This window comes from Sinohyriopsis cumingii, chromosome 13 (assembly GCF_028554795.1).
Source record: "Sinohyriopsis cumingii isolate HCF-2022 chromosome 13, ASM2855479v2, whole genome shotgun sequence".
NCBI lineage: Eukaryota > Metazoa > Mollusca > Bivalvia > Unionida > Unionidae > Sinohyriopsis > Sinohyriopsis cumingii.
In genome coordinates, this window is record NC_142973.1 from 20,696,763 (window position 1) to 20,713,703 (window position 16,941).

A 16,941-nucleotide genomic window follows, 5' to 3' on the forward strand; every position below is an offset into this window, starting at 1 on the left:
CCATTTGTCAGAACAAGGTAGGCTATATATGGTGGCCAGTATTACTGGTGGAGGAAGAAACCGTGAAAACCGAGTAAGAACCACCTACCTATGGGAAGCTACTGGCAAGCTATCTCACATACCCACATTAGCAGAGCCCAAGACTCAAACCTACATGGGCAGAGGTGAAATGGCAGTAATCAGTAAAGGTGAGTGCTTTAGACCACTATGCCACCAAGGGCCCCAGGTAAAAAAGTGGGTTGGGTCACAATATCTTTATCTGAAATTTGTTTACTAAAAAATTTATAATCATAATATAATATTATTACATATATTCACATCATGGATTTATTAATTTCTGTAATAACCAAATTTCCAGTACTGAATGCTTGGAAACAGTGATGTGGAGTAAGACAATAGAAGAGTTTTCTGCAATTTCCTTGTACACGGTTTAGGACATGCTTATTTTAGTTGACAAAGAAACTGTATATAAAAAAAATTGGAAAAGTAAATATTTATAGCAGAAATTAATAAATACACAACCCATGCTCCCATGGTCATAACCAGCCTATAATTTTGACAGCCTCCTAAAAATAGGATTTGGTTTCCATCCATAATTTATTTTGGATGTATAAGTCACAATTTCTGTATACTAAGCATATTCTAGAAGACAAAAAATGCAGGACCATCTTTGGTAAAGACTTTCATCTTGTTTTCTTTGCATATTCTATCATGTGCTATCAGGGAGACATTTCTTTCAGCAAATGAAAATGACCATCTTTGGCAATGGCTTGGGTTGCCCTCTAAAGTCTAAAGTCAAACATAACAAGCTTTATCTTTATTTCCTTGCCTTTTTTATGCATCCTACAGGTGCCATGGAGTTAACTTATTTGTGACAAAGATGAAAAATAAGAGTAACAAGCAAAAAATATGCAGCCTAGAATGAACCCCAAGTAGTAGAAACAAACAAGAGTATGCATGTCTACATGAATCTATATCTATACCTTGCAAAAAATACTTTTATAAAAATATTTATAAAGAAACACAAATATACCCAGTCTCCTGAGAATGATAAAACTTGCTTCTTGTTTGTAATTATTGTAATTAAAATGGAATATATAGCATTTGTACTCACTTCTAAGTTGAGTTAAACTCTAAACTCACCAACCCAGATCTGTCATCTCATAATGTGCAAACAGATCTAGGTCACATCAGTTTGTTAGAAGAAATAAGCAGAAAAATATAGACTCTGACCTGCCAGTGTATTATGTAACAGAACATCATAGTCTGTGTTGCGGGGCCCCGAGTGGTCGAGTGGTCTAAAGCGTTCGCCATTACGGATCACTGCCATCTCACCTCTGTCTGCGCCGGTTCGAGTCTCAGATTCAGCCAATGTAGATATGTGAGAAAACATGCCAGTAGCTTCTCGTGGGTCGGTGGTTCTTTCCGGGGTGTTCCCGGGTTCTTCCTCCACCATTAATACTGGCCGCCATATATGGCCTATCGTGTGCTGAAAAATGGCGTTAAACCCCACAACAACAAGTCTATGTTGCCTGCAGTTGGACTCTACTAATAAGCGAATATATACATTAAGTCTAAAACTACTTCAAGAATACCGGTATGCAAAGTCAAAAACATTTATATACACTTTCAAATTGATCCGAGTAGTAAAGTTGAGTTTACCCACTTATAACACCAGTGACTATAAGTCAATATGATCTGAATACATGACCACAATCATGTTAAAACATATGCACTTGCCCTCCTGTACATTTGCATGGGGTTATTTTAAACTTTGTTTTACATATTTTGGACTCATCAAGTTTTGTTTTAGAAACTAACAAAATATAGTTTGTTCTAATGACAGTTTACTTAATTGGTATCTATTGGAAATTACCATAATGTAATCTACAAGCATTTAGAATTTTTTTACAATGTATATCTTCTACTGTGTTCTCTTTAAGTCATATGGCTAAAGTATATGGAGAACCTCAGCCCTTATTTTCATAGCACTTAATGTGCTAGCATTATATACGATGTGCACATACATTTACAAGATTTTTAAATATATATTTATTGACTGAAGAATACAAAAAGATATTTCGAATTATTAGGATCTGATTCCAAAGAAATCAATATGTAACACTGAAATATCCAGTTTGAAACTGAGAAACCAATTAAATTTTCACAGTAATAAGTATAATTAACATGTTGACATTTCTTTTTCCGTTTAGAGAATGAAAATCTGGAGTAATGGGAAAATGTACAAATTACACACATATTCTGCTAAAGTGCCCTCAGTTTCTCCAACAAAATCCTTCTATACATTATCTGCACTACTGCTTATTGTCTAACAAGAATTCATTCATCATTGTAAATTATATCCATGACTGCAGCTCGGTCACTTTTCATATGAACCTCTCAAATGTAGCTAAAATTACTGAATTTGTTTCACCTATGAATGTGTGTGATTTTTATTTTTAACTTAGCTTTAACAATTTTTCAGTCATATTGCTACGATGTCTGCAGTGTGGCAGTTTATAGTGATGTCTAGCAGTGGGGCATCATGCCGCAGACATGTAGCATGGTGTCCCACCCAGTCACATTATCCTGAAACCAGGCCGACCAGTCTTAACACTAACCTCTTAATGCTGAGCGCCAAGTGAGGCAGCTGTTAGGACCATTTTTTGAAGTCTTTGGTATGACTTGGCCAGGGATTAAACGCACGACCTCCCACATCCGTGACAGACACTCTAACCACTAGGCCACCGGAGCGGTCCTCGCCTATGAATGATTTCTACATTTATATCAATACCACTAATTCCATATATCCTTAAAACGAGTGTATATATAATCCACAATGTTGGTACTGGAATAGGCCATTTTTGAAAACGGAAAATGACATTATGGGAATGTTTGCATGCCATTGTTAAACATGGTTTACTCATTGGACAAATTATATCACAGATATTTTGTAAAAATATAAACAGTTTAAAGAAAACTAGATGGCAATGATATGCTTCATTACCTGTGGCAAGCAACAACACCCATAACCACTATTTATCAAATGAACTCTTCTATAACTTCAAGACAACATGGCGCATTCCATGTAGAGATACCAATCTTTATCAGCATATATATAATAATAATAATAATAATAATAATAATAAATAATAATAATAATATTGTGGACTTAGTATAGTGCCTAATCTTTAGAAATTCTAAGCACTTTACAATATTAGATAACATATTTACAACGAGAATATTACAAAAACAAACACCATGAAATCAGAAAACAAAAACATGCTGACAATAATTAAGTAAACATTATTACATCATTAAGAATGCTCTTGAATTTAAATCGGTGATGTTGCTCTGTATACTCTTTATTATTTTCAGATGAGTATTATGAATGATCGGCTGATAATACCTGAAGATTCCTTCAACGTGCTAGCACAAAAGATATACACTTCTGCAGATTAATATTTACAGAATGAAAGGTCATGAAAGAAAAAAGAAAAGAATTAAGTGTGTGTGTGTGTTTGATCTGGATTTTTAATGTAGCTTTAACAATTTTTCAGTCATATCACTACAATGTCTGCAGTGTATCAGTTTATAGTGATGTCTAGCACTGGGGCATCATGCCATAGTCGTATAGCATGATGTCCCACCCAGTCACATTATACTAACACCAGGCCAACCAGTCCTAACACTAACCTCTTAATGCTGAGCAAAAAGCGAGGCAGCTGTAAGTACCATTTTTGTAAGTCTTTGGTATGACTTGGCCGGGGATATAGCCCACGATCTCCCACATCCGAGGTGGATGCTCTAACCATTAGGCCACCGGAGCAGTTGAAAATAATTAAGTGTAAACAAGCAAATAAGTCATTTAAGAATATGGATTTCAGAAATATTGAAGAATTTTCTTCTCTATTAATAGTATTGACTACAATTGAATTTTCAATATAACTATTGTTGCAGCTTGCTTAGTCTTCATAAAACACAGTAATTAACAATGCAATAGCTCAATACTATCTCAATGCCAGGATCTACTGCAATTACAGTTAGTTTTTTAATTTAATATTTGTTAACTTTTCAACTTTTACTTACAGTATATGACATTTAGCTATCACACACACACCCAGTTAATCCTATATGCATTGCCTATAGCCCTTAAGTTATTTTCTCTACATTTTGAGACACTAATGTGAAAATTCACTAGGCTAGAGATGTGGAAATCATTTGCAATGCTTAGCTAAACAAGCTATAATAGAAACCAACAAGTTCTTCTCCAACTCTGCCTTTTTTTCTGACATTTACTGATAATGTCAGGTAAGAAAAAGGCTCAGAACAACTTGTTAGCCTAACTATGTCATTCCACACCCTATTTTGATGCAGTGTCATAATCTCCCAGTTCTTAAGACTCTGTGACATCTTACAACATTTGTTTACACTAATCAACACTGCATCAATAACACTGTTTAGAATATTGTTAAATTGTTAATCATCTGTTAAGGAAAATCTTGACATTGAACTGATTCTGACAAAATTTTTTTTTAAATTTGTGTGAGAATTGTAAGAATTATAATGAATGAAAAAAAAACTTCTGTACCATTGTCTTCTGTCTCTGATTATTAGCACTTTTAGAGAAATAAGTTATAAAGGATGCAAAATGATTTTGAAGTTCCAAAAACAGTACATTCACAGATTGCATAATCACAATGCCAATGATGGAAAAAATCATATCTTAAAATCTAATAATTTTAAAGTAAACAATGTCAATACAATGTAAGTATTATAATATTTTCCCAAAGTTGATTCTTGTATATCAAATGTTATACAGATCATTGTGCTTAGTATAGATTATTTCAGTAACGGGCGTTTTTTTCAGAAGATGATTGTACACATTTTCAGATGATGATTATTCACTTTATTTGGATCCTCAAACACCCATATTCCATTGGAAGGTCATTATTTACACTCCCTGAAAAACTGTGGCAAAACTCCATGTTAAAGTACTTTGATATTTTTGGATGAGGTCAACGCAAAGATGTGATCAAGTAAAGTCCAAATAGAATGGCATGAATTGTTCTCCCCATATTGTGATGATTAGACCCAATGTGTAATCCAGTACAATCTGGATTGAAAGTGGTGTGCTACACATGATGATAAACAAATTCATTTATATACAGAACTCCCTCAATATAAAGCCTTTCATTATAACACAGATCCTTTTATATGGTAGTTACGTACCATGTATTATGATGATTAGACTCAACATCCTCTTTTCTTAAATCAGTTTAATACCGGTCCACTACTGTAAAAGTCCATAGTCATCGATAATTTTTGTCTGGAAGCTTCTTGATAACAGTTAAGGTGCAGATCGATAATTTTCATCTGAAAGTTTGTGATGGTTAACTTATGTGCAGAATATTCAATTATCAGGATTGAATAGGCTTTGGTTAAACTATATTCAAGTTTATAACAACACTTAATATTTAATTTAATGAGTAAATATGCCTAAATCAACACATTGGCATTCACTAAAGCTTTTGCGACAAAATCTGCTCCAAAACCCAAATTAATATAAATACAAGAAAAGCTTTAGGAATGCTAAGTTAATGTTTTATATGCAATTTTTCCTACAAACTAGAGTTTTCTTTGTGCCTATTGATGTTACTCTGAAATATATTTATTTTTATCAAGGAGAATATTAACAGTGGTACTTGTTAAGTGTGTCAAAATGGGTGACATATACATGAGCTTTCCGACAAGAGGTTGTCCGGTTGAAAGCATGTGAAGAAGAGTAAGAGGGAATGTCTCTTTGTCATGAGCTATCCATACTTTCCTAAAATAACTGATGTTTCTAAGGCAACAAGTCATATCACTATGAAACAAGTATATTCCTGAAAAGCTGTCTATAGTACAAGTCACATAGCTCATATACATGCTCTATGTAGCTTTTTGCAGTTATATGTGTCATTTTAGAGAATGTGATTACACATACCTTTAAAAGGCTTTTATTACTTTATCCATCTAAATCTCCCCCCCAAAGCTAAACCAAAAATTCAATAACATTTTTACACAGGGTGATCTCATTTAAACCAGTTTTGTCGCATGCTATGATGTATTAGGAAACACGCCTGCAGTTGGGAACAAGTTGTACTACAAACATAAACAGAGATGAGACTGTTGTCATTTAGTACAATGTCTAAGAAAACACTGACAGGCAAATAAATCAGCACACAATTCTGATAAATTGGAAGCAATTATGTAACTTTGTATATATCTTCTGTATGGTATGTCAAGAATAAAACTTATTGCATGTTATTCCTCTATCCCCTTCATAGTTAAACGTCCATACAGGACATGAATTAAGATGCCAGCGACTTTTTTTTCATGCGTTCGCGTGAGTCCCCCCCCCCCCCAGCAATAGTTCAATCTAATATCGAATTTCTTGACCCATGTAAAATGCTGAACTACCATTAATCGATAAAATTTTCGTCCGGAACATTTGTTATGACAATTAATGTGTAGATCACTCAAAAATTACGATTAAATCAGATTATGTAATAGCTATGTTACGAGTAAATATTAAAATAAAATTATTTTTAAAATTTATATCAGTAAAATCGCTTACATGACACGTGTAACTTTTACATGCTCTTACTATCACTTTATTTTAGCCTCGAAAACACAACACCTTACCGGTATCGGTTTCCCTGAGAAAAACGACATGTTTTCCCAGTCAAAGATTTTATTAATTGTTGTAAAAGTGAGGAAGACCGTAACAAATTCATTTAAATTGGTCCTACACAAACTGATTGTCTTGTTGATATAAAAGGTCATGACTCCAGCACCGACCGGAAGAACGATTTCGGTGACGGTGTCGATATACAAATTTATCCGTATCAATAATTTACCGGTTGGAAGAATATTGCGAGATTCACGGTACTAATTCAGTTCCCCGTAGTAAACCTATGCAAACACCATCATATAAAAAATTCAATAACTTTACATTTCTGAGTGCTCATGATCAAACCTATATTTACCAACCTGGATAACAGCTTCTGTGTAGAGAAACGGATATGAGCCGCGGTATTTTCTGGACCCACATGTGTGTCAAACATGTGCTTTCAATGCCGCACCAAAGAGTCAGGTGCTAATTTTAGTAATAAGTGTTCCAAAATCAAGACCATTTAAGAAATGAAATTCCATCAACAAAATAATTTCTCTAATTTTTTTTTCAGTTATAACCATACAATCAAGATACGTTCTCAAAAGATTCTTTTAACTAAAATCATATGTTCATTAATATATATATATATATATATATATATATATATATATATATATATATATATATATATATATATATATATATATATATATATATATATATATATTCTGTTTTATCTTTCAACCATTTCCAAACCGGTTCCAAATTATTTTTCATACCAACAGTACCGTGTGTCCTGCAAGTCCACAACTATATATAGCGAGGCACCTGTTAGTACCATTTCCATAAGTCTTTGGTATGACTCGGTTGGGGTTCGAACCCACGACCGTCCGCATCCGAGGCGGACACTCTATCCACTTAGACCACCGGAGCGGTCGCTGACAGTCTGTATATAAATGACTAGGTACACAATTATTCATTCCTGTTTTAATATCAGTTTGTGTAATCACTTTTAGTTGTGTTTAGATACAATTTGAGAGGAACCATTCATTTAAATTATTCTTTGGAATAACAAAGTGCCCATGAACTGATTGGGCTCATACACTCTTTTTAAATTATTGAGGACTCAAATGCATTCTGGATTATATTATTGTGATACACCAAGATTACTGGTACATCGGCACATTCAAGACTATTGGAATTCATTCGGAATATGATAAACTGTTTTAACCGTGATAGCAAATTCAAATATTGTAAGTGTCTTTTGAATTTTCACTTTTAATTCTATGGAAATAAATTGTTTGTTGAATTTTACACACGTTTAGGTTTCGCTCCTATCTCTTACCTATTTTAAGACCGTAGAATCATAACAATATATATCAGTGCCAAAAAAAAAAAACAAAAAAAAAACCAACAACAACATATTTTTCGACACAGGCCCAGGGCTGGTGAATTAAAAAAAATCACAAGACCTGGATGAAATTCCACAAACCCGGACTCCAATTTACATATGCCCAAAATTCCCCTTTTTAATATTGTTTGTCACACAATGTTGCAATTGCTACATTTCAAATAAAAACTCTATACCGTTCAGTAGGGGGTTTGAAGGTAATGTAAGTGTCATTAAATTTCATCACCACACTTATCAGAGGTTGGATAGTCCTGTTGTTCAAACTTCTCTCCTGGGTTCTCTGAGCGAATCCTGATCAGAACAGACTTGACGCATGTCAATATGTTGTTTGCAAGATTGCAGAAAATTACCCACCCACACCATTTTTTTTATTATTTTTTTTTTTTTTTTTTTTTTTTTTTTGTTGTTGTTGCCGGGGCGTGCTTCACAGAATTAAATTCCATCAACCAGGAGTTCTAACATTTACTTTTGTTGCTCTTTACTAATAGATAATTGCATCCTAAGTCGGCTTCAAAAATTAGCCATATTTGAACTCTCTCCTGACAAATGAAATGATCATGCTTTGCGTTTTATATATGCAGTAAAATCTTACTTCAAAGAAACGTTGCCACTGTTCAAGATTTGTCAAAAATTCATAATACATACGGCTTAAGCATTCTCATTCCAAGCAATGATATGTAATAATTTTGATTCTCCTAAACGCAACTTGCATCTCTTTGATTTACCTATATTGGTTTCTTCCAGTTCCTGACCTTACCTATGCAAATTAGTACAATGGGCTCACATGCTTCAGTACAAGCACATCTCATTAGCTATTCTCAGCCAATTAAGTAATATGTGAAATGGTGGTTTATACATGATCTCTTTGCCTTTTAATTGCCGTTATTTAAATAGGTAGATAAATCAGCCTCACTCCTGTATGATATTGACTGTCGGTTTAGGGGCTAATATCGCCTATTCATCAAAACCTGTAAAAATTTGCAAGACATTCTTGTCTGCACACATCGGTGTACATGTTATAGTCTTACCGGTATTTCTTGCGGCTGTTGAGCTACAGCCGGCTGAAGGGTTCTATTGGCGAAAAGTACATAACATTTCCGGATCAAGTTCTATGTTTGGCACTTGACAATCCACGTGGAATATCACAACCCTCTGTCCTTTTAATCATTTTGAATTTCGCGCTAGATATGGCTATTACCAAACACCGGTATTTGTCTAAACTGTACGCAGGTGTGTTCCGGAAACATCTGCATCAGGCATATGCATCTTCCATCAGAATCAACACAGATTTGAGGGGTTGATTTATCGGACTACTATTTATACAGCCTAAAGAGAGTTTTACATCAGCTCCGATCATGACTGTTTGCCGTTTATACATTTACATGCAACAAGCATATACTGAAAGTGTTTTTATTTTCATTCTATTTTCGAAGATTACTGAAAATCGTGTTTTCTCAGCTCACGGCGGTGTCATGAGGTTTGTGAATAGGCCTACACAATAGTGTTTTTAACATGACACGCCGTGTTACAATTTGATTAAAATCAGATCTCCACGTCACGTAGGTGAGTGGTGATTTGATCTTAATCAGACTGCGCCGTGCCATGGCAGGAATATCAACATCTTGAAAATACACTTCCCTATTTCATCACGATCAACGTTTTCACCGGATAATTATTTTTTTCTTTTCTACAAGCCCGACGGACACTCACTTAGAATACAGGACGGGTCCGATCTGATAATACAGGCGCCCCGTGCGTCGGGCAATCATATAATCACTTTGTAATTGCTTCTTTTTTTATAAAGAAGAGAAATGTCTCTTCAAATTCTCTGAAAGTACTTGTTATAAAATTATGGACTTTTTTCCATATCTGTCAAAAACTCGGCTTGTCCCGGTCTCTCAAAATAAAAGACAATTCGGTGAGTTTCCTCCTGTAACAAATTTTCTGGGTTTGCAATTAAGCCGCAAGGAAATTTCGATAAAATATTTAGTAAGCGACCCGCAGCAAACATTCCTTCAACATGCTTGCTCACAATCGGATCACGGCGAATACAACACTGTAACTGGGAAGTACTCATGCTGTAGTGATATCACTCTCTTGGTTGATTTCAAAATATCCTCAAGTTTCGCTGTAAATAATGAAGCTCATAGTATCTGACAAGAACACAAAAGAAGTCTTACTTTATTCATTTTAAAAAAGTTGAATTTAAAATTATTTCATTACTTTGTTTTGCAGATAGGAAGAAAATTATAAAATGCATACCATTTAATGCATTCTAACAATGTACATGTCTCACATTCCATATTTTAATGACGGACAGCTATTCTCCATGAAGAAACGTAAATAAGATACTTCCTGTTACTAAATCTTTTGTGATATTGCTCCCTAAATCACGATTCCACTTTCCAGTAGCTTGAAATAGTAACTAATATTCATACTCCGTATTTGCTGCGTTTTTCTTATGTATTTTTGAAATTACAATATGTCTCACAATGTTTTATTATTGTATTTTTTGATCTGTCACCTTGTACCTTCTATTTATGAATATAATATTTTTCTCTCGAGCCTCGAGGACTCGGCTGAAATGACCCGGAGGCTATTATTAGGACAGAATTTTTTAGTACAATTAACAGGATTTAAATTTTCTCTAAATTGTATCAAACGTAAGTTGATAAATTATATTGAAAGTAAATTTCTATTAAAATATATTGAGATTCAATCCATTTATTCGTTGTTACAATTATATGCTACTATTCAACAATGATTACGCTATTATGATCAAGTAGAAACCGTCTTATACATACATTGCCCTGTATCTCAAGTCAGAGAAAAGGTACATTCATTAGGATACGTAAATAGATGAACTAGACAGATTCCAAAGATTCCTATAGAGGGCAAATGTGCTGATCTTGCAGAAGTACCTACGTAATAATGTACATAGACCTAGACAATAATCTGTAAGAGACTACGAAGCCTCACTTTGAGATTCTGGCCATCGCAAAGAGCTAGGCGCGCGCCATATTTGGCGTTGTCCTAAGAACTGGTATATAAGGCCCCAGCCACGGCTGACACCAGTTTTGCTGGCCAGAGGCTCAAACAGACTTTTGTCTTTACAGGTAAGATTATGATCTATGTACAATTTTTCATAGTATAAGACTTTTCAGTGTTATAAGAATGTTTAGTGCTAAGATGTTCATCTAACATCAGTGCGTTTAAACATTAGATCATTTTAATATTTCTTTACTATTATTTAACATAATGTATTAGAAAGTTTAATTGTTTGAAGAACTCATATTTACTTATAATTATATTATTGATTATAGTAAGAGCAACGTTCGCTACCAACTTCATACTCAGTAATAGCTAATTTAGAAATAAAATACTCTTTAAATAATAGAGTTTAATATGTTGACATTTTAGAATAAATTCAGTAAAATATATTTCAATTACGATATTAGTCTGAAATATTGAATTTTAGATTTTTTAACTATCGTGAATTTATTCGATATTTAATTATCTGTAAGTAGTGAATAGGGACGATTCAGGGACAATGGGACTTATCATTAAAAACACCCCTGGGACGATATAGGGACTATGTAAATTTAACATGGAGAAAACCCCTGGGACGATATAGGGACAAGGGGAATTAACATTAGGGAATAGTTCGTGGGACTGTCTAGGGACAAGGTTAATTAACATGGGGAAAAATCGTGGGATGATATAGGGACAAGGAAAATTGAACACGGGGAAAAAAGTCTTGGGTCACTCTATTTGTTTTTTAAAAAAAAATAAACAAATAAAATAAAAAATGGGGTAGGCAATTGAAAGTCAATCTCTTTTCGAGACCTATGGGTGGCCCTGAAAAGGGCCTTTGGGTTTATGTTAATGTATCCATTAACATAAGGGGCACCGCATTGGTCTTCTTCTTGTCCTTAGGCTGCGCCTCACTGTAGGACCGTAAATTAGGACTCTTTTGAGGCATCCTTGTCTTTCTACGTAGATCCTACGTATCCACAGACTGGTGTCTGTCCTGTGGACAACTGTCCACTTGGACCGGACATACATGGGTATGTCCGTCAGGAACATCATCGAAGACACAAGCGTAGAAGATTGCACATCGGTCAACATCTTGAGGCGCCGAGAACAGGTGAATCAATGCAGTGAACTGCACTTATTTATAGGTAGAGGTAGGATTGAAACGGATTGAGTTTGTTGACCAATCCAAACATGCGTTACAAAATTCAGTCAGCCCGCATCCAATCCGAAGAGAGCAGTCTGTGACGTCACGTGGTCTATATAGATTCGCTAGCGCCTGTGTGCAGTCAATCTATGCGACAGTGATTCAGCATGACGGAAACTCAGAAAACGATCCATTGGGGTGCACCAGCAGTGGAGACCGCCCAAGGGAACCCGGACTTACTTTCAGAAGAGGTGAATTGGGATTTTGTGGATTTTCTTACCTCGCAAGAATTTGTTCCGGAACCTTCGTCACCTTCATTACCGCAAGTGGAGAATTTTAGACAGAGACAGAAAGAAGAATTGGAGAAATTTATACAGCGGCAAAAGGAAGCGGAACAAGCTCTTCTTTTACAGCAACAACAAGAAGAAGAGGTAAGAAAAAAAAACAAGAAGAAGAAGAAGCAGCAAAGAAACAAGAGGGTGAAAGTCAAACGGTCACGGTACTGTTGGACATTTTAGCGGAGTTAAGAAGTCTGAAACAAATGTATCAGACTTCTTTATCACGACAGAAGAGAATACGACCTTCCCGAGCTAAACACGCCAACCCTGTAACTAAGCCTACCGTACCACCCTTAGTGATTTCAACCAAATCATCATCATCAGAAGTAGGCCTCGGCCGTGGCAAAGGCTTAAGACAGTTAAAGTTGATTGCTTAAACTCACCCCTGAAAAAAGGCCCTTTTCAGGGCCACCCACGTCTCTCGAAACGAGATACACTTTCAATTGCCAATGACTCAAAAAAAACCCATTTTACCCCTATAGTACGTGTCTGTGTATGAGTGCGTGAGTGTACGTTCTTATTTTAAAATCAAAACCCAAAGACACTTACCTTATATAATTAATGTATTCTTTTATCAATAGTTACAATCCAATTCACAATTCACAACAGAGCACTTTCACAAGTTCATAAACTTCTTCTGTCTCATTGTTTAGTCTCTCTGTTTTTTAAATTTCTTCACCGTCACAGTCTTTTCCTCCTCCTCCTCCTTCTCCTCTTTCTCCTCACTTTCTTCCCTTCTTCTTTTCTTCTCATGTTTCTTTGTCTCCACCTGGCTGCTTTCTTCCTCTGAAGAACCCCTCTCTTCTTCTGAAGAATTCCTCTTTTCTTCTGACTCCTCTTGTTTCCTTTTTGGGCAATCTGGAGACCAATGTCCTTTTTCTTTACAATAATAACAGGTATCTTGACTTTTGTCTTTTCTAGACCCTGTTTTTTTTTCTTTTTTGACGGTCTGGACACTCTGAAGACCAATGCCCTTTCTTCTGACAGATATAGCAAATATCTTGACTTTTATCTTGAAATGAAGGAGAGTAGTCCGTCGGCTGGTCTGAAGAGAATTTTCTAATGATCCCTCGCAAAGCTCTGATGAAATGTTCGATTTGGCCAGTCTCTTCCATCGTTGTGCTCGGTTTGAGAGTAAAATGAATAGTGAAAGGACAAGACACACACACCCTTTTATATACGCTGGTCTGCCATGACTATAAATTAGTCTATGGTGTTTAAACTTGAGTCATTTGACGGTTTGCACTCAAGATGAAACGATCCAATTCATTTGAGAAGAAAGAAGAAAAAAGTAAGAGGCAGAAACGTGATCTATCGCCTCGTACCAGGGCTGAAGTCTTGGCACAAATTCATGCCAGTGATTTTGAAGAGGACATGAGTGAACCAGAATCCAAACCCTCTAAACAAAGTTCGCCACCCTCAGTCAACCCTGATAAATACTATTCCATTCGAGAGACCGAAAAGCGCTCCACTAGAAAATTTAGAACCACAGCTTACAAATACAGGGTGAAGTTTAAAGATTTCAAGTCCGAAGTACCGTTAGAGAAAGCAGAAGGGTTCATCACCGGGGTGTGGGATTCTTTGCTCACTGCACTCAAGCGACAATGTCAACCCAAAGAAGACGATCGCTTGAGACTCTCCATACAACACGACGGTTTGAAATCCCCTGTTTGGATCGAGTTTAGCACCCCGGCAGAATTGACCGCTTCCAAAGTCATGGACAAGATTCAACACGTGCAACAATCCAATGACCAGTTTGACATCACCGATGGAAAAGCCACACTGGACATGACCCACGTCTCTCCTCCTCAAGGGACCGGACAACGCAATAAGGTGTTATTGGCGAACGACCTTCGCAGCACCAAAAAGAGTCTCGTCCAAATTCACAATTCTCAAGACCAGATGTGTTTAGCCCGGGCTATTGTGGTGGGACGAACCTATCCCAACAAGAACGACACGGTAGAATGGAAAAGAGACTGGGAGAACATTCGAAAATCGAACCGAGCCAAACAACGAAGTGAAGCAGAACTCCTGTTGCAACAAGCCGACCTGTCCAAAGACACACCCAGCGGTATTCCTGAAATGCAAAAATTGCAAGATGTCCTAGCTCCATTCTACACCTTCAACGTGCACCCTCAAGAAGTGAGCGGACCTCTGTTGTTTCGAGGGAAAGACTTTAAGGATGGAAAATACATTCATGTCTATTATCACGATGACCATTTCGATACCATTACCAGTATCACTGCATTCCTGGGATACGGTTATTACTGTGAGAAATGTGACCATGGTTATAATAATCGAGAGCAACACAAACATTGCGGATTGAAATGCTCAGGATGTTTGGCCTCTCTACCCTGTCTGAGCGAAGGACAAGAAAGAGTACATTGTCCAGCTTGTCTGCGCACGTTTGTCAGCCCTGCCTGTTACCAACAACATCTGAAGACGCAAGGTTCACAGCAGAAATGTGCTTGTCAACTCCTGAGATTGTGCCCTACCTGTGGACAAGGCCTATGTACCAATACTGTCAAGGCACACGTATGTCGAGCAAAGAAAAAATGTCACATTTGTCATCACATCGTGGACTTGGAACACCAGTGCTACGTGCAAAAATACCAACCCCCACCAGAGAAAGAGGATGGTCACAAGAAGAAGAAGAAAGGCAATTTCATCTTTTTCGATTTCGAATGCATGCAAGAGACCGGTATTCACATTGCTAATTTCTGCGTGGCTCATCGAGCGTGCGAGAAGTGCATTCAAGAACCTATCTTGAGTTATTGCCCTCACTGCAGTAAGATTCCTGGAGGACGTGAAAAAATCTTTCGAGGGCCGAACACGCTAGCCGATTTCGCCCGATGGGTCTTAGACTCCATCGACAAGACGTGGAGCCAAGAGGACATCGAACGTTACGGAGATTGTCATCGTCATGCCACGGTGATGGCTCACAATTTCTCCGGATACGATGGACAGTTTCTTCTCAGATACTATACGGAACATGGCACCGAACGTCCTAAAGTGACTTTGAACGGAGCCAAAATCATTTTCATGCAAGTGGGACAAGTACCGTTTAAAGATTAGATGAGCTATTTGGCCATGCCTTTGAGTCGAATGCCTAAAACGTTTGGAATGACAGAAATGGCTAAAGGGTACTTTCCACACTTTTTCAATACGGAAGCCAATCAACACGTCGTTCTACCCCATTTGCCTGAGGCTCACTATTACGAACCCGACAACATGCGTACCGAACATCGAGAAGCTTTCTACGCTTCGTACCAGGCTCACGCCTCGGACCCTTTCGACTTTCAGGAAGAAATGCTAAAGTGTTGTCGTTCCGTCGTGGACATTTTACGGCGTTGCTGTGGAAAATTTCGAGAACTGTTCATGGAACACGGAGGGGTCGATCCTTTGAAAGAAGCTTGCACCATTGCCAAAGCGTGTTCCTTAGTGTACCGGCAACGATTCATGCCTGAAAACACCGTGGCTGTCATCAGTCCTCAAACAACCAACTATGTCAAACGTCAATACTCGGTCAAAGCCCTACGCTGGTTACATTACTTGTGCGACAAGGAAGACAAATGGATTCAGCATGCCCGCAAAGGAGGAGGCGAAAAGACCATCGGAACGTATTCGGTCGATGGTTGGGACTTAGAAAACCCCAAGATCATGTACGAGTTTAACGGTTGCTTATTTCACGGATGTCCCGTCTGTTACCCTGACCGTGACACTAAAAATCAGTTTTTAAAACGAACCATGGAAGACTTGTACCAGGACACTTGTCAGAGACGCCTAAAGTTAGAACAGGAAGGATACCAAGTGGTGGAAATGTGGGAACACGAGTACGATCACCGTTTGAAAACCGATCCCGAGTTTAAACGCCTCGTGGAAAGTTATCAGTTCATGGACCCCCTGAACCCAAGGGATAGTTTGTACGGAGGAAGGACCAATGCCACCTGTTTGCTGTACCAAGCCGACGAAGAGAAAGGAGAAGAAATCAAATACTTGGACGTGTGTTCGCTGTATCCCTACGTGTGCAAATATTGTCGCTTTCCTGTAGGGCACCCACAGTTGTTCACGGAACACATCGACCTGAAAAACATTCGACAATACGAAGGCTTGATCAAGTGTAAAGTTTTGCCTCCCACGGACTTGTACCATCCCGTGTTACCTCACCATTGCCAAGGCAAACTGATGTTTCCTTTGTGCCGTACTTGTACCGAAACGTGCAACCAAGATCAGCCTTGTCAGCACACCCAGGAAGAACGGGCCTTGACGGGAACCTGGGTCAGCGTAGAATTGTTCAAAGCTCTGGACATGGGATACCAACTGTTAGAAGTGTACGAAATTTGCCACTTTCCCA

General features: G+C 37.3%; 1 protein-coding gene across 2 annotated transcripts in view; it reads right to left on the reverse strand.

Annotated features, from left to right (window-relative positions):
* The window catches only part of LOC149785026 (mitochondrial potassium channel ATP-binding subunit-like), a 74,619-nt gene extending 67,784 nt beyond the window's left edge, over positions 1-6,835 (reverse strand). The window contains exon 1 of one of the 2 annotated variants that reach the window (XM_089978728.1): positions 6,688-6,835. In XM_089978728.1, the coding sequence (XP_089834854.1) occupies positions 6,688-6,779 (92 nt within the window). In that variant the 5' untranslated portion in view covers positions 6,780-6,835. The remainder of the gene's footprint in view (positions 1-6,687) is intronic. The other variant, XM_089978729.1, reaches the window with a different exon arrangement.
* Positions 6,836-16,941: the final 10,106 nt, after the last annotated feature.